Raw genomic sequence first — 18,294 nt, 5'->3', positions numbered from 1 at the left:
TGGGCTACCATGAAATCACTACTAGAAAAATGCCCTTAGACATCGATTATAAACCGATGTCTTTTTTTTTTCAAACCGATGTCTTCGCATGTGCAGAGAAAGGTAGGGGTATTTAACATCGGTTTTTAGCCATTGTTAAATATGTACATAAACATCGATTTTCTTAGCAAACTGATGTATAATTAGTCCTTTTTTTAATAACATGTTAAAACTAGATTGTGAAAAATGGTAATTAGGAGGTTAAGAAGCAACTATAAACATCTAACAAGGAAGAACATTAAACTGATAGACATCAGATTCTTAAAAGAAATGATGTCTTACTTTGTATAGTACATCAGTTGCTACATAGAATCGATGTTAAATATGGCATATCACATCGATTTTAATTAGGTTAGCGATGTTAAATATGGCATATGACATCGGTTTCACTTAGGTTAGCGATGTGAAAGTCCCTATTTACATCATTTTTCCTGTCAAAATTGTTGTGTTTTGCTTATTTTTGACATCAGTTGGTTACTAATTAAAAGCTATATCAATTAACAAACAATCTTAAACGAGAACAAACATATACCAAAAAACTTATATATCAGCATTCAACCAACATATTTCTATATCTACATCTATATTAACATCAAAAATTACCTACTTACAATCACATTTCTAACCTATCTAGCTCACTAAAGCCGCATTCCCCAAGCAATTCTCCCCGGATGGATATGCTCCGGATGGATATGCTGCTGAACCGTAAATAGTATCAGCTGAAGCAAAGTTGGTAGCATTATGTACAACTCCCACAAAACCTCTAGCTTCGTCAATGACTTCATAGTTCTTGCCTTTGTGTTCCCTAGCCGTAGAGCAAGAACAATCCTGCTTTGTTCTAGACGAGCAGCATCTCTTTCAGCTCGCTGCTGAATTTGTACTATAGAGAATGAACACAAAAAAGGAGAAATTTATGAGTGCAGGGTAAGAACTATGGACACTACACTCTTTATACTATTCAAACTGATAATATTCAAAAGTTCTTTGTGATATTGGGAAATCATGTAATAACTATACAACACAATTAACTTAACAGATGCGTCTAAATTATATGCATATAGAGCCAAATATAATTCAGGCTTTGCAAATGTGCTCTTTGTATGTCCATTTTGGATATAGATCCAAATATTCTACTAAGATGTTCAATTTTATGCATAATCAAGCATCTCAAATAGCCATTGTATTAAATTCAGCTTGTAATTGAATCGTGCTAAGCTAATCATGTACAAAAAATTTAAGCACTCCTGCATAATTACAAAAAAATCCTGGAGCTTAAGACATGAAATTTACATACCATTATAGTATCGATAAATTTGAATACTAAACCATATATGTTTGCTGGTGTAGAGCTTCATGACGTGTTTCCCCCTGAAGGCAAGTTATAGGACAGGTCTATTCAATATGTTGAATCATTTCTAATAATTTAAAGATCAGTATCAAATAACTTCTATATGCAGGTCCGTATCAAATAAACTAGACAAGACTAAACTAAATTTTTTAGTAAATGATTAGCACTCATTACTCAACATCAAATCAGTCACAATTAATTGCAAGTGGATAAGAGGTACACAATTAAAAAAAATTGCTTACCAATCCACCAGTACAAGATGTAACTGCGTGTTCATCCCATGATAATGAAATTCCATCGTAGCGACTATACCTTCCACCATGTCCCTGGGTAGTTCTAATACGATGATTGATGACTATGTCAGCCATTGTCCGAACTTTATGTTGCCTCATCTTATGAAGTAAATCTTTTAACATGCTCTCAGAACCATATGAGGAATCAGGAGAATAAAGATTTTGTGGAAGGTAACCTGCAGTCAAACAGATTTTTGAAATAAATGTAAACCGTTATAAGAATCCTCGTAGAAGTAACTAAAAAACAATTTAACAATATGTAAAACGACTATGTTCATATATTTGTACCTTCAGGTGCAAAAAAATTGCTTGGTGGTGGTAACCAGGCTGACGTAAACCCGGACTTTGCAATATCAGAAACTTTAGAATCTAAATTTCTCCACCAGTCATGTTTGTGAGACTCCCAGTTGAAAGCCTGTCAAACAACTCTTTTTTAGCTATGCATAGACAAACAACTTCTATGTCTTTTCCAAATGTACTAAGAAAAGCAAAACAAAATCACAGAACCATAGCAATTCTATCTAAAAAAAACACATTGTTAGGTTACCTGCAATAAAATTTCTTTTCCATTCCGTATAATTGCCACTACAAACACAAATGCAAAACACACTTCAGCTGTGTAATTAACTAACATATACACTTCCGAAGCCAGAGGATGCTGATAAACATTCCAATCAAAATGAAGTTCAAGCTATTGGTCGTGAAAACGTGAACCATTTGAACAATACTTCAATTATTGTTTAGGACTAGTTCATCAAATAATATACTAGTTCTCCCTCATAAAGTTTGGTACATTAATTTTTTTATTACATTATTTAATTAGATATTACTTTTACCTAAAGAAACACTATTAGAAGTACTTGGACTCAGACATATATGCATATACAGTTGTAACATATAGCTGCAAATTAACGTAACCTAGCGCTGCTAAGTGTTAGTGTATGGTTACGATGAATTGGACTCATAAGCCGCCTTTTAGAAGAAAGGTAAAAGCACAAAACAAGAGCATATATGGTTAGTATAGAGGCAAAATGACAATAGAACAAGAAGTAAATTGTAATGTGACTGTATCAGGATCAACCTGTTGAAGGCTTTCATCAAACTCCTGCAATGCAATAAAATGAAAGAATACAGCAAGAAGTGAGTAATGAAGTAAAAACACTTGAAATTTGGACAAAATAGGAACTAGTAAAAAAATGTGTAGAATTGACATACAACATAACCCACAACGAGTCACTTGACGATGATCAGTTAACCGTAAATGTGTAAAAATGAATTCAAGAAAAACTGCACGATCAACAATAGCAGAGGAGATGAATTTAGCATAAGGCATTGCGAAAAAATTGGAATAGCAAACAGGTGAGTAAACATAGTATAGAAGATAGGAAATGAAGTGGTACCTGGAAGAAGGGGGCGAGGGAAAGATATAAGTTTCAACTATCGCAGTGTTGTGTCCACTTCATTTTGATGTTTTCAATATATGGGGCTGACATGGGAAAATTAGAGGATGCATTTATTAATTTGATTTTGTTCCTTTTGGCACGCACAAGTCCTACTATTAATTTTGGCTTCCAATTGTAGGAACACTGAACCGCAATTCCAATTTATAGTCATGAACAAGAGAAATACAGGTTGGTTTTTTAATACAGTTTGTGACAGATTTAATTAAAATTTATAGAATTTTTCTAAAATATTCTCAATATCTATAAGGTATAATAGACCAAAGTTAATGATTTAGGATTGTAGTTGTAGCTGCAGCTGCAATAGTTAAAGAAACCATATCTGATTTAGTTGTGGACCTGAGCCTGCCCAGAGGTGCACTCCCAGGTACTTAATTCATTATAGCTTACTCTAAATAATTTGCTTGTTATATTAATGCTCATTGTGACGAGCAACATAAGCCAGTGATTGCAGAATCATATGGAATCATATAAGAATTTATAAAATCATAATATTCAAAAGTAGACCAGCTGTTAATTGATTAGGAAAAAAATATTACCTTCCACCACATGTAACAATATCCCATTGCTCCAAGGGAAGCCACTGGCATTAAATATGAAGAATAGCTTCCTGTGAGAAGAATTGAGAAGTTCAAACACAAGTGCAAATTGCTATAAGTACATTTAAAAGCTAAGAAATCATCCATGTCCATTAATAGACTCTATCAATTTGGTGAATCAATTGACAGAGTGTAGCTTAAACTTATATACAGCTGATAATCTTCCGACATTAAATCACCACGGAGAATAGTCCACAATTAGTGGAGGTCTATCTTTAATAAGATATGATTAAGAGAATTATGTGCAGAAGTGATGACAAACAGATGTACAGAAGTAGAAATAGGAGAAACTTAGAAGTTTAATCAGCTACATGCCTACTTTCCAAATTTAAACCTAGGTTACTTAAACTAAACTTCATCACCTATCAGTTAATAAGAATATCAAGTTACAATGATCCCAAGAAGAACATTAGATAAGGTAACCTAGGAGCACCGGATTGTTTGTTGTTAATGTTCATGGACAACGAGTGCTTGAAATGATTCATTTTTCATACCGCTAGAGCTTGAACTTCCAGTATTGATAGTTATAGGATTTGCGGTAGTTAATTCACTGATCTCTTGCGCCAATTGCCAGATCTGAAGTAACGGAATTACAGAAAAATAAAAAAATTAGCAAAAATTACAAGGAGATAACTCAGCATGCAACTAGGAAGTTTTTGAACAAAAAAATAAGCAGAAATCACTACGGCAAGGCACAGAACCAATCCCTTTGAGTAATGTGAAGTAACATCCTTTTTATAGCAGAAACATAAGGTATAATGAAGTCGACTTTTTGCATCAACAAACATGTGAATCGATTTACAAGTTGCTGACTAAAATTCAAGCCTCACAAGACTTGAAATCACCCTCTAAATGAAAATGTGTAATACATTCCTTATAATAATAATCATTAAATTAAGAGAATTGTAACATAAAATAAAAAAGATCAAAAAATGTGAAAAATATGCCCGAGCTCCATTTTTTTAACCCCATACTTGTTGGTTGTCAAAGTAGCTCGGTGACTTTTGCTTTTGTCAAATGGAGTTCCAAGATCATCTCCCATTCTACGCCCCCAATGGAATGATAGGTAAGCTTCAGAAAATTCCTTGGCTGTAACAAATCTGTAAGGTTCATCCCTATGCTGCCAATATTGCTTCTGATCTTGTTTGGATGTCACCTACAGAACATTTCAGATTCTATCAAGCTCATCCGATGTCCTGCCCAGTTCAAAAATGGGGAAATAAGGGAGGAAAAATAAGACAATACGGTTCAATTTCAATTCGGGTCTCCATTCCACAGTGAACATTACAATTCGGGCCTCCATTCCGCAGTGATACAATTCGGGCCTCCATTCCGCAGTGAACATTACAATACTAGCGGTAACAATAATAAGGCCACCAGTACAGCTTATATAGATCTGTAGACCCATTTTTTTCAAGATTAACAATACATACACCAACTTTTAATAGAGTTGATTAGAATTTAATCTTATCTAATCAAGCAAATCCAACTTCTTTCAAAACTAACAAAGTTTCAAAGACCTGTAAACAAACCTCTATTAAAATAAAAATTTAAAATTTAACAATAAATTCGAAATAAACTTACTTTTCTCACACAAATCGAGTAGACCCAATTCTTTCAAGATTATTTAGCACCAATCGAGCTCGATTTAGGAATTAATCGAGTTTAATTAATGGTTTGTACAGATACGGGTATAATTAGGTTTAGAGAAAATGATTGAGAAGAGAGGCAGTGAGAGATGAGAGAGAAGAGAGACTGAGAGAAGAGAGAAGAGACACCGAGAGAGAAGAGAGAAAGAGAATGAGAGAGAGAGGAGAGAGAATGAGAGGGAAGGGGAACGGTTTTGGTTAAGGGGGAAAAACTGTGAATATATTTTTGATTAAATGGGGAATTTTTTGGTGCATTAACGGGGAAAGAGAGAAGCGGGCCCTTTTTATTTTTTTTAAAACGATTCTAAATATTGGTTGGTTAAGATACCGATATCTTAAAACACATTTAACATCGGTTTTGAAGCGTCGGTGACATTTTTAACCAATGTTAAAGGGGTGATGTCGTAGGCACTATTTTTAGTAGTGAATGCATATGATATGAGGTCTATATAGCCTAACATTCTATTTGTTAATGAAACATGTATTATTTTGGCTCCAACGAGGGTTGACAACACTCTTTTTTAAGGTCTTCACCTCTTGTCTTAGAAACTCACACCACGTTAAATTATTACTTTTAAGTATGAGTCAAAGGTTTCTCTTCTCGTCAGGAAGTTTAACCATGTTGTCTCCATTCTCCTTATCTTTGCCTTTGAGTATCGGGCATAATGGTTGATCTGTGACAAAGTGGGAAAATATAAAATTTATTAGTGACAAAGTGCAAGGTAATGGATATACGAAAGGGTACTAAGTTGGGAGAAACTTACCAAGACTAATGTTAAAATGGGTCTGCATATGAGGAATGTCATAAATATAGAAGTATGGCTTTTTCCAGTCTCCAGAATTACTTGGACTTCTGATGGTTAAATTATTTTTATAGAATTCGGTCCAGACAGAGAAGTAAACATAGTCATGGTCCTTATCACCAGATTGCTTTATAGTGACAAAGTAGCGGAGTTACATAGCCGTCAGTTTCGCGTATCGTTCAATGTTATACATGATGTAGAGTGCAATCATAATTCTATACCCATTCGGACTAATCTGGATGGGTGCATCCTTAAAATATTGGCACACCTCTCGAATGAAGGGGAGAAGAGGCGACGAACCCCCCAGTTCAAGGAGTGAGGTGGTCAAAACCATGCGGGGTGGCCTGCCCCCATTCTCCTTATGATTGAAGCGGTAACATCGCATATGCTTTTCAGAAAGAATAATATGGCCTTCAACTTGATATCGTTCAACAACCTTTGCTCGAATGTGTGGTTTGAGGCTGGTTGAGAGATCTCTACGACAAAGTGTGAGCCCTTGCATCTTATTCTTTCCCTTGGGATACATAGTCCCTTCAAGCATCGATTGTCTAGGAGGAACATAAGCTTCACCATCAGAAAGCACATGAATGTAATCATAATTGCACGGTGACATCCTCTAGCTCCTTTGTGCTAAGGAATTCTCCCTCATCTGTTTCCTCCTTCTCAAATTTCTCTTTTGTTATTTCAGTGTGAGGAAGGGCTCCTTTCGTTTGGTCTCAGACATGGATAGAGCCCCTTAGTGAGTAGGAGCTTGCATCTGGGAGTGCCTTCGCATGTGCCTCATTAGGTAGTGGTGGGGTGACCTGAGAAGAATGAGCACTCTTTTTAGAGTGGAGCTATATTGAAGCTTTTTCTTTAGTTATGGGTCACGTCACAGATAAAAGAATTCAAGAGGAGTTAGACCTTGAAGGAGTCATCTTTTTTAATCTTCAGGCATATGAGTGACTATCTCTAGTAAAGTTTTCATCTAGGAGGTGAGGATTGCGGTTTATGTCAATAGAGTGGGAGTTGTCCTGCATCAGCCTCTCTACACCTACAATAATTTTAGACCTTATGTGTTGTATACGAGGGTAAGAATGTTTACGTACATATAGTCGGTTTGTGTTAAATAATAACACTATGAGTAGAGCGCACGAGGTGAGGTGAACTTGTAGAAATGGCTCATTGGATGTTAAAAATAAATAAGTGTGTGCGGGTCTGATCGAATATCAAAATTTGACAAGCACGCGTACTTGGTTTGGAAAAATGCCCAACAAAGTTCAAGATGCGGGAACCATGATTTTATTAAACCTAAATGGAAAAGAAGATTCCTCGCTAAGATAATAAAAAAATTATAAGGAGTCCTCGCGGGTTTGCTGAGCTGGCTGTTTGCGAGGACAATTAAAGAAAAAAAATACTTGTGCGAGGTGGACTACACTACAGCTCGTCAATAACAAAGACAAAACACATACCAAAAAAAGGAAAGCTAGAGGTGTTATTTTAAACTACGCAAGACAGGAAATGTGAGATGAGGATGGATCGCATCAAAAAATAATAAATTTGACACCTGAATTGAAAAAATTAAAGTCGTGAACCGGATTCTGCGAGGACTCAACAATAGGAACATCTCTTTGTTATAAAATAAATATGCTTGGAAGCTAGCGAAGACCATAAAATAGTGTAAATTGTTTTTGGATGAGTCTAGAATAATATTGAAAAAAATTTGAAGACACAAATATTTAGTTCTCTGCTACAGTCGCCTGCGCCAAAAAATTGGGGGTAGTTATTGTACTCAAATATTGATATGGGCTCTAAACTGACCCATAATAAGAATATTATTATTATTGGGCTAAAATAATTGGATCCAAAATAAAGTTGATCTCTCGTACCGGTCTATTGACCAAAGACCACATATCGCTATGTTGACCAAAACTTCACTAGCTGACACTTGGGGATATATCAATAAGAAGAGTCTTACCATTATATTCCTAGGTGGATAAGACTGCCTCCACATCAACAGTAGGGTAGTCTTTCCCTCATATCAATATGAGGGGAGTCCTCGCCTCATATTTTAAAGAGACTTGAACAGATAAGTGGGAGTCTTTACTCATATGTCAACTACACAGGATATATAATTTACAACAGTATGACGGTGTGACCCTATTGGGGCATATCCTAAAATTTTACGGGACCATATTACGCTTGAAAGGACCTTATTGAATTCAGCACTACTTACATATTCTGGAACCACATCACATGACCAGACTCCAAGGGGTCGCATGTGAGGCCTCTACGTGTTCTCGTGCCTCACCAACGAAATATCTTAGCCTAATGCCATGACAGCCTATTATAACCTAGTTAGGCTTGGGCCATGGATTATTGTGGGCTTTTCTATAAACTTCCCAACTGTCAATGAACCCGGACCTTGATGGACCGGACCAAACCCTAATCCATCTAGATAACGTGTCCTCTAAGAACTACTTGTGGATTGAACCCCTATAAAAGGGTACATAGGCATTTTATTTACGGAGGATCAATAGTCTGAAATAAGAGAGAAAAACATTTTCTCTCTGGAATGTATTGAATCAACAAACAAGATCAGCTACAATATCCATCAAAATCCATTATGTGTTCTTCGCATTCATAGAAAAATAATCATATTTTGCTCCATGATTTCAGCAAACCTCCAAAATATTGTTATACCAAATTCTCCCTCTAACACATGATATTAAGAAAAGAAAGTATGATATGATATTAGCTGATAGCCAGATATGATAAAAGGAAGATACAGTTATGAACTGATTCATTCATTGTGCAGCAGCATGAAAGCATGCTCAAGTTGTGAAATTACCAGAGGTACAATTTTAAAGGTGACTTTTAACTTAGTTTAAGTAGCCTTTTCATCATATCCATCAAGAGCATAAATGGACCCATTATGTTCCACTACAGCAAGAGCAAATAGCTGGACAAAATTAAAATATAGCAGATGTATAATTCGAGAAAAACTCAAAAATGAATGGGAAGTGAGTGTCTAACTGACTACTCAATTCGTCGGTGTAAGCATCAGATTTATGAAAAAAATATCCCAAGGGTTCATATTTCCAGAATTAGAGTGTAGCTTGTTCCTTCATTTTGGATGTACCGACTAACTAGGGGGTGAGTGTTAGGGCGAAATCACGCACTAATATTCACGCAAGTATACGCGTTCGCAAGTAATATAGAATACTTTCTAGTTCGTTCCCACAGAGACTCAGACTAAATTATTGTCTAATTAAACTCACTCACCAATGTATGATTACTTCTCAATGTTAAGACACTAACACTTAAGATTGTTGATTAAATATTAACTATAATTAACTACTTAATTAATCACTTACTTAACACTTCAAATTATCAATAATAAAACACTCATGAGATCACAACTTCATTATTACTTCCTTCAATAGCCATTATTATTATCTTTAGCATGTGACAGTGATGATATTAATCGAATAACACGAAACTGATAAAAGCCAACTTTCATTGTACTAATACCATTCTACCAAGCATCCACAATTAAGATAGAAGTTGAATAATCATCAATTATGTTGAGTTCCTATATGTCTACAGAAATTGATAACACAACGATTTAAGCACAAGTTATTCCTTTTGATTACATAGGGCAAATAAAACTGTTAGAGTTACCCACTAATCATGCACAACATACATGAACCTATGCTAGCATGGCAAGTTCTAAATCTCAAGATCCACCGTCGCTTCACAAGAGATTAACACCCTATCTTATATGTTCGCGACGCACATAAGACGAATACGCACAACCAATACTAGATATCATACAATCATCACACACTAAAGTATTAAAAAATTAACTAAAGAATTCCATAATAAATTCGTTGCAACCCCATGATCATGATTAGCCCATAATAGCACTTATCGTCATCATGGGTTCATATGAAATCATGATAAACAAACACAAGAAAATAATAACTAAACTAATTATATTAAAATAGAGTACGTCACAAGAGTAAATAAGTTCAAAGTAAGAAAACTAGCATCCAACGTTACAACGAAACAAGAATTACAAGAAAATATGCTTCCTCTTCGTTGCGGTGTGCTAAATCGGTCTTCTTCCTTATCTCCTTCGCTCCTTGCGTAAAAACACAATCTTCTTCAATCCACACTTGTGAAAACGTCTCAAATCTACTTATATAATAGTCCCATAAAACTCAGATTACATAGAAGTGGAAACCAAACAGAAGTAGAAGTCCTGAAATAATATATTTTTTCCCCGACCCTGCGCGGCCGCTCAGCATAGCTGAGCGGGCGCTCAGCTTGCTGCGTGGCCGCTCAGCAATGCTGAGCGGGCGCTCAGACCTCTACTGGAAAAAATCTGATTTTGCTCCGTTTCTTCGTCGTAATCTGCCCGTTTCTTTCCTCTCGCAATGGTGAACACATGCCAAGGCTTATTCTTGATGATTCCTCCCCCGAAATGCAACTAATACCCTGAAATGCATAAACACTAGAAAAGCACATCAAATACACAAAATACTTGATTTTAAGACACCAATTTAAGCCATTTTAAGACGTTCTAAGTGGTATAAAATGCCACTTATCACACCCCCAAACTTAAATCGATGCTTGTCCTCAAGCGTCACAGACTCAAAAACAAATAAAAACATGCATGAATGCAATCTATATGAAAATGCAGCGATCCCCCTTTCTACAATTAACCAACCAAATTGCAACATCTTAACAAATGCAGTTAGACAACTAAAGATCAATAAACTCATGCAAACGGACATACAGCCAGAAACGTGGTGTGTGCAAATGCTTAACAGATATGCTTCGGAACTAGACCAATTATTATGACTTGACTATCCTCAAGGCCATCACATGATTATACAGAGAATAAAAATTCTAGGCACAAAGTGATATTCAACACTACAAGAATTCTGGAGCTTATTACGGAATCGTGCTTTTTATTCACAACACAAATGCTTAATTGACCGTACAAGGAGTGAGGTCCACAAAAGACTTATACAATGGTATCCATGTAACGAGCGTTAGGTTAGCGAATCCCAGACTCTAAAAGCCTTAGGTCACTAGGCACAAAGTCCCTAAGAACTTAATAACTCGAATACCAAAGAGCCCACTCTTGATCAATTATGCATAAACTAAATATTATTATTATTTTTTTATTATTATTTTTTTTTAACTTCTGAGCAAGTGCGTTTCGCTCCATCTTGCTCAACCCTAGACTACTCGCACCATATGCGAGCCGGCTACTAGCCATTTGACGCCTAGCCACAACTAGCAACGAATTCCAAATTTTTTTTTTTCCTCCAAATTTTTTTTTCTTTTTCATGCCTTTATCACTAAGAACCTATTATCGAATTCTAAGCATAATAAATAGATTGAGCTCGAAAACAACCAAATCATAACAACAATCTAGCCCTTACGCATTCTCTAAGATTTAGTGGAATTACAAGTGTTTCTAGCATGCATATCAACCTACACGACTTAATATCACTTTAATGCTATCACTACACTCGCATCAATATCACAATTCAGTCGATAAATCATTGCAAAAGGGATCATGGTAAATGCATGAGCTACATGACATACATAACAAAAAAAAAACTATATGGCATAAATTATGCAACTATATGAACTAAGCTATCATGAATATGCAGCTATATGACACACACACAATATTCCTTAACTACCACCCCCAAACTTAAAATCTTCACTGTCCTCAGTGAAGGTAGTAGAAAGGAACACAGGGTATACCTACTCGGAGTCATCATCATCATCACCCTCAGTGGGTGGAGTATCAGGCGGCGGGTATGCAGAGTCCTCACCAAAAACTGGCCACTGGATATAAGCTCCAAGGCCCCGAAAAGCAGTCCCTAACGTAAGGGTGAGCTCCTGAGCAAATCTGCTCTGTGTCTCGTACATAGCATCCATCCGCCGTGTAAGCCTCCTATACTGGGCATCAACCATCCCAGCACCCTCCTGAGCTCTCGAAGAACCAGCCTCATCACGCCCTGGCCTAGCCATAGTAGCACCTCGTGCTGGACGCCCTCCTGAAAGACGATAACCCAGCCCATGCTCCTCAGGCTCACCACCGGTCCACTCCTGCATCCCATTCAGCGTCCCAGAATCAATCGGAGCTGCCGGCAACTGCAACTGCTCATGAGCCGTCCAGTTCACTCCCACTGCTTGGCATAACTTTGTAACCGTGGATGCATAAGGGATGTTCATATGCTTCGCTCCCCTCAAAAACTTCAGAATTCCTTGGTAGATAAACTCACCAAGGTCCACATAGTACTCCTCATTCAGAATTCCCCACAACAATTATGCTCTCTCAACTGTGACCTCGTGTGCATGCGAAGAAGGCAAAATATTAGCACAAATAAATGTATTCCATGCACGGGCATACCTGTTCATGACGATCGCCGGAAAGTGACGATACTCATTAGTGCCGGTCCTGAAGGTCCAAACTGTGCCCGGTCGACAGAGAGTCGCACAAATCAAATCCAAGTCAAAATCCTCAGCAGTCTTTTCATTCTAGTTCTCCTCATCGGGTTTCCTCTCTCGCTGACCAATCACACGACGAATCGCCGCAGGGTGATAATCAACTGTCAGCCCTCGGACCACAGAAAACCCATTCTTTTCGGCCTTCGCGTTTACGTAGAACTCGCGAACAATGCTCATCGGTACCGCCTTGGGTGACTCACAAAAAGCTATCCACCCCTTCTCTGCAATCATGGGCAGCAACTCACCATCCCTCCCTAGTGGTAAAAACCCTCTCTCCTTCAGAATCGGCTTCCCCAACAGCCTAGTGTACTCCTCCTCCGCGGCTCTGTCAGTTAACCGAGGCCTTGCAGCAGTACCCTTCGATGAATCAGCAGTAGGAACTGTGCTGCTGCTGTCAATAGTGCATGCTCTCTTGGGTGCCATTTGATTCGTGAATAAAAGTGTGTAAGAACTGAGTTTTGGTGCTTGGGAGAAAGTTTAAGTGTAGGAAGTTTGTGGGAGATATGTAGGATAGGTGTATGTATATATAGGGTGTGGAGTAGGTTAAATTAGATTAGGAGTGGGGTTGAGGGATAAAATCATGGGGTAATGGGAAAAGAATTCGTGGGTTTATGGGCTGTGATGGGTTTTTGTGTTTTTGGTTTTTTTTTTCTGAACTGTAAAAAAAATTCTGGTACTCCACCCCTGAGCGGTCGCTCAGCGAAGCTGAGCGGGCGCTCAGCTTGCTGCGCGGTCGCTCAGCTTGCTGAGCGGTCGCTCAGTAATGCTGAGCGGGCGCTCAGGGGGTCACTGGAAAAAAATTTTCAGCCCCTGTTTTCTGATTTTTTTTGTGTTTTTGGATAGGTTATTAACTTCTAAGGGTTCCTGTAACAACAATTCATGGGTTGCCTCCCACGCAGCGCTTCTTTTTCTTCATTAGCTTGACGTTTCGTACCCTTCTCAAGTAGTCAACAAAATGGCACTAACCACTTCTCGGTTTGCCATGTCCCCATAGTAGTGCTTCAAACGCTGACCGTTAACCTTGAATGCTTGGTCCGGATCATTCTCAAAAATTTCCACCGCTCCATATGGAAACACAGTTTTGACGATAAAAGGCCCAGACCACCTCGATTTCAACTTCCCTGGAAAAAAGTCGGAGCCGAGAGTTGAATAAGAGAACTTGTTGCCCCGGCACAAATAACTTAGGATGTAGCTTCCTATCGTGCCACCTCTTCACCTTTTCCTTATACATTTTGTTATTCTCGTACGCTTGAAGTCAAAATTCATCAAGTTCATTAAGCTGAAGCATTCTTTTCTTACCAGCTGTATCTAAATCCAGGTTCAACTTTTTCAATGCCCAGTAAGCCTTATGCTCAAGCTCCGCAGGTAGATGACATCCCTTACCGTACACCAACTGAAACGGGGACATACCAAGTGGAGTTTTGTATGCTGTTCTGTAAGCCCAAACAGCTTCATCGAGCTTTAAAGACCAATCCTTCCTTGACGGACAAACAACCTTCTCTAGAATGCGCTTTATCTCTCTGTTAGACACTTCCGCTTGACCATTTGTTTGCGGATGATAGGCAGTAGCTACTCGATGATTCACAAAATAACGCTGCATCATAGAAGTGAACTTACGGTTGCAGAAATGCGATCCTTCATCACTTATGATTACCCGAGGTGTTCCAAACCTTGTGAAAATTTGCTTATGAAGAAAATTTAGCACTGCCTTTGCATCATTTGTCGGTAAAGCTTTAACTTCGACCCATTTTGAGACATAATCGACGGCCAGCAAGATGTACTGATTATTGCTAGACGAGATAAAAGGCCCCATGAAATCGATTCCCCAAACATCAAAGACCTCGACTTCAAGCATCATATTTAATGGCATCTCATCCTTCCTTGTCAAATTTCCCACTCTTTGGCAACGATCACACCTTAAAACAAACTGATGAGCATCCTTGAACAAAGTAGGCCAAAAAAAACCTGCTTGCAGAATACGAGCTGCCGTCTTCTCACCACCATAGTGTCCACCATAAACCGTGGAATGGCAGTCTCGTAATATCCCCTCCGTCTCACAGAACGGGATACATCTCCTGATGATCTGGTCAACTCCCTGTCTAAACAAATATGGTTCATCCCACATATACCACTTCACCTCATGCAGAAACTTCTTCTTTTGAGCGGATGTCAAATTAGGAGGCATTACATTGCTGACGAGATAGTTTACAATATCTGCAAACCATGGTTCTTCCTCCTGAATTGCAAACAACTGCTCATCCGGAAAAGATTCATTGATTAACGTCCTATCTTGTGAAGTAGAATCGGGATTCTCCAACCTAGAGAGATGGTCAGCTACTTGATTCTCAGTACCTTTTCTATCCTTGATCTCTAACTCAAATTCCTGAAGTAAAAGCACCCAACGAATGAGTCTCGGCTTCGAATCTTCTTGGAAACCAGATAGCGAATAGCCGCATGATCAGTGAATACTGTTACTTTCGTACCAAGTAGATAAGATCGAAATTTCTCGAAACCAAAGACTATAGCCAAAAGCTCCTTCTCAGTAGTGGTGTAGTTCAATTGGGCCCCATTTAAAGTCTTACTCGCATAGTAGACCACATGGAAGAGATTTTTCTTGCGCTGTCCCAGAACTGCACCTACCGCATAATCACTCGCATCACACATCATCTCAAACGGTTCTGTCCAATCTGGTGCTGTAATAACTGGTGCAGTGATCAAACTCTTCTTGAGAGTCTCGAATGCTGCCAAACATTCATCATCAAATTTGAAAAGCACATCTTTCTCAAGCAAATTGCACAACGGCTTAGATATCTTTGAAAAGTCCTTGATGAATCGCCGATAAAAACCCGCATGACCAAGAAAACTACGGATTCCTTTCACAGAGTTAGGTGGGGGAAGATTTTCAATGACTCCCACCTTGGCCTTGTCCACCTCCAGACCCTTGTTAGAGACCTTATGCCCAAGAATAATGCCTTCACGCACCATAAAATGACATTTCTCCCAATTGAGCACCAAATTAGTTTCCACGCATCTTTTGAGTACGGCGCGCAGATTATTCAAACATTCATCATATGAATGTCCAAAGACGGAGAAGTCGTCCATGAACACTTCGACGTTATTTCCAATCATGTCAGAGAATATAGCCATCATACATCTCTGAAAAGTGGCCGGGGCGCCACATAACCCAAACGAAACTCTGCGAAAAGCAAACGTGCCAAATGGACAAGTGAAGGTAGTCTTTTCCTGATCCTCTGGTGCAATACAAATCTGATTATACCCTGAATAACCATCCAGAAGACAAAAATACTCATGACCCGCCAACCTGTCAAGCATCTGATCAATAAATGGAAGAGGGAAGTGATCCTTCCTTGTGGCTTTGTTCAATTTTCTATAATCCATGCATACTCTCCATCCTGTAACTGTTCGAGTGGGGATGAGCTCATTCTTTTCATTTGCAACCACAGTGATACCTCCTTTCTTAGGTACACATTGTACGGGGCTCACCCACGAGCTGTCAGAAATAGGATAAATGATGCCTGCATCCAGCCATTTCAGAATTTCTTTCTTCACCACCTCCTTCATGATGGGATTCAGTCTTCGCTGCTGTTCCACAGTTGGCTTACTACCTTCCTCTAGCAGAATTTTATGCATACAATATGAAGGACTTATCCCCTTGATGTCTGCTATGGTCCATCCAATAGCCGATTTGAATTCTCTCAAAATCCTTAAGAGCTTGTCTTCCTCACTACCTGAAAGGTCAGATGAAATAATAACAGGTAACGTAGATGAATCACCTAAAAAAGCATACCTCAAGTGTTCAGGTAATGGCTTGAGCTCCAAGGTAGGTGCTTCCTCTATTGATGGTTTGAGCTTTCCTTCAGCATTCTTAAGGTCAGAAGTACCAAGAGATTCAAACGGCATGTCCAGCTTTCGCTTCCAGGGAGAAGCGTTCAGATATTGTAATTGCTCGTTGCCATCTTCATCATCGCTGTCAAAATCCCCCACTAAGGCCTTTTCCAATGCATCAGACATTAACATGCGATCGAGTTCCGAAGTAATCGCAGAATCAATCACATCTACTTTTAAGCACTCCTCATCTTCTGTAGGGAATTTCATTGCCTTGAATACGTTGAAGGTCACATCCTGCTCTTGTACCCGCATAGTAAGTTCACCTTTTTGCACATCTATCAAGGTACGGCCAGTAGCCAAGAAAGGTCTTCCCAAGATTATGGGAATCTTCTTATCTTCCTCAAAATCCAGAATAACAAAATCTGCAGGAAAGAAGAGCTTATCCACCTTGACGAGCACATCCTCCACTATGCCCCTTGGGTAAGTAATGGAACGATCAGCCAATTGTAGAGACATGTATGTGGGTTTTGGATCAGGCAGATCCAACTTTTTAAAGATCGACAACGGCATCAGATTAATGCTTGCTCCCAAATCACAAAGGCACTTGTCAAAAGTCAGATTGCCAATGGTGCAAGGAATGGTGAAGCTTCCTGGATCTTTCAGTTTTGGTGGTAACTTTTACTGCAGAACAGCGCTGCATTCTTCCGTGAGAGCAACGGTTTCAAGGTCATCCAGTTTCACCTTCCTTGAAAGAATAGTCTTCATAAACTTCGCATAACTAGGCATTTGCTCCAGAGCCTCAGTGAAAGGTATATTGATGTGAAGTTTCTTGAACACCTCCAGAAACTTCCCGAACTGTCTATCCAGCTTTTGTTGTTGTAATCTTTTAGGAAAAGGTGGTGGAGGATAGAGCTGTTTCTCCCCTATATTAGCCTCAGGCAGAGTGTGTTTAACAGTAGTCTTTCTTGGTTTCGCCGCTTTCTCCTTTTGCTTAGATTCTTTATCACTAATTTCAGCTTCTCCTTCTTTTGCCTTTTCAGCATCAACAACTTTTCCAGACCTTAAGGTAATAGCCTTGACTTGCTCTTTAGCTTCCTTCCTACCTGGTACTTCCGTGTCACTAGGAAGAGTGCCAGGTTGACGATTGAGCACTGCATTGGCTAATTGACCGATTTGATTTTCCAAGGTCTTGATAGAAACCGCCTGACTCTTGCATAACAGCTTAAGTTCCTCAAAATCAGCACTAGTAGGTGCAGCCGTACTTCCCTGTTGAGGATATGATTGCCTTGTAGCATACTGCTGTGGTTGCTGGAATCCAGGTGGGTTAAACTGTTTACTCACTCCTTGCTGATATGGTGGCTGAATAGCATTCTGATTATTCCCCCAGCTGAAATTTGGATGATTTCTGTTGTTAGGATGATAGGTCGCTGGCATAGACTGCTGTTGTCGCTGATAATTATTCACATACTGAACAGATTCGTTGACCAGAGAACACTAATCCGTAGCATGAGAACCTGCACAAAGCTCACAAACCATAGCTATTTGATTAACTCCATATGTAGCCAAAGAATCAACCTTCATTGATAGCGCTTGGAGCTGGGCTGTAATAGCGGTGGCTGCATCAACTTCCAGAATACCTGCTACCTTTCCTGATGTCATCCTCTGAGTTGGGTTTTGATGCTCATTTGCAGCCATCGTCTCTATAAGATTATACGCTTCAGTATAGCTTTTAGCC

General features: G+C 38.8%; 1 protein-coding gene across 9 annotated transcripts; it reads right to left on the bottom strand.

Moving 5' to 3' along the window:
- Positions 1-455: 455 nt before the first annotated feature.
- On the bottom strand, positions 456-5,548 carry LOC141698312 (putative alpha-amylase 2). 9 transcript variants are annotated; one of them, XR_012565063.1, is made up of 11 exons: positions 4,714-4,978; positions 4,234-4,315; positions 3,680-3,750; positions 3,081-3,166; positions 2,896-2,967; positions 2,762-2,785; positions 2,228-2,265; positions 1,969-2,095; positions 1,630-1,856; positions 1,334-1,407; positions 463-919 (listed from the first exon to the last, which is right to left on the bottom strand). XR_012565063.1 is itself a non-coding variant. In XM_074502993.1 (11 exons), exons 7-10 carry the CDS (start codon positions 2,312-2,314, stop codon positions 1,360-1,362), a joined length of 489 nt encoding a protein of 162 aa, XP_074359094.1. In that variant the 5' UTR covers positions 2,315-2,967; positions 3,081-3,166; positions 3,680-3,750; positions 4,234-4,315; positions 4,714-4,895; positions 4,985-5,091; positions 5,320-5,548; the 3' UTR covers positions 534-919; positions 1,334-1,359. The 9 variants fall into 9 exon arrangements, 8 of the variants coding, with proteins under 8 accessions (XP_074359096.1, XP_074359094.1, XP_074359091.1 ...); XM_074502993.1 differs by adding exons at positions 4,985-5,091; positions 5,320-5,548 and having other exon boundaries at positions 534-919; positions 2,228-2,967; positions 4,714-4,895; XM_074502990.1 differs by adding exons at positions 4,985-5,135; positions 5,324-5,548 and having other exon boundaries at positions 534-919; positions 2,228-2,967; positions 4,714-4,895.
- Between the last annotated feature and the right edge of the window lie 12,746 nt (positions 5,549-18,294).

This window comes from Apium graveolens, chromosome 11 (genome assembly GCF_009905375.1).
Source record: "Apium graveolens cultivar Ventura chromosome 11, ASM990537v1, whole genome shotgun sequence".
Classification (NCBI taxonomy): Eukaryota; Viridiplantae; Streptophyta; class Magnoliopsida; order Apiales; family Apiaceae; genus Apium; species Apium graveolens.
This window is presented reverse-complemented; position numbering and strand designations above follow the sequence as displayed.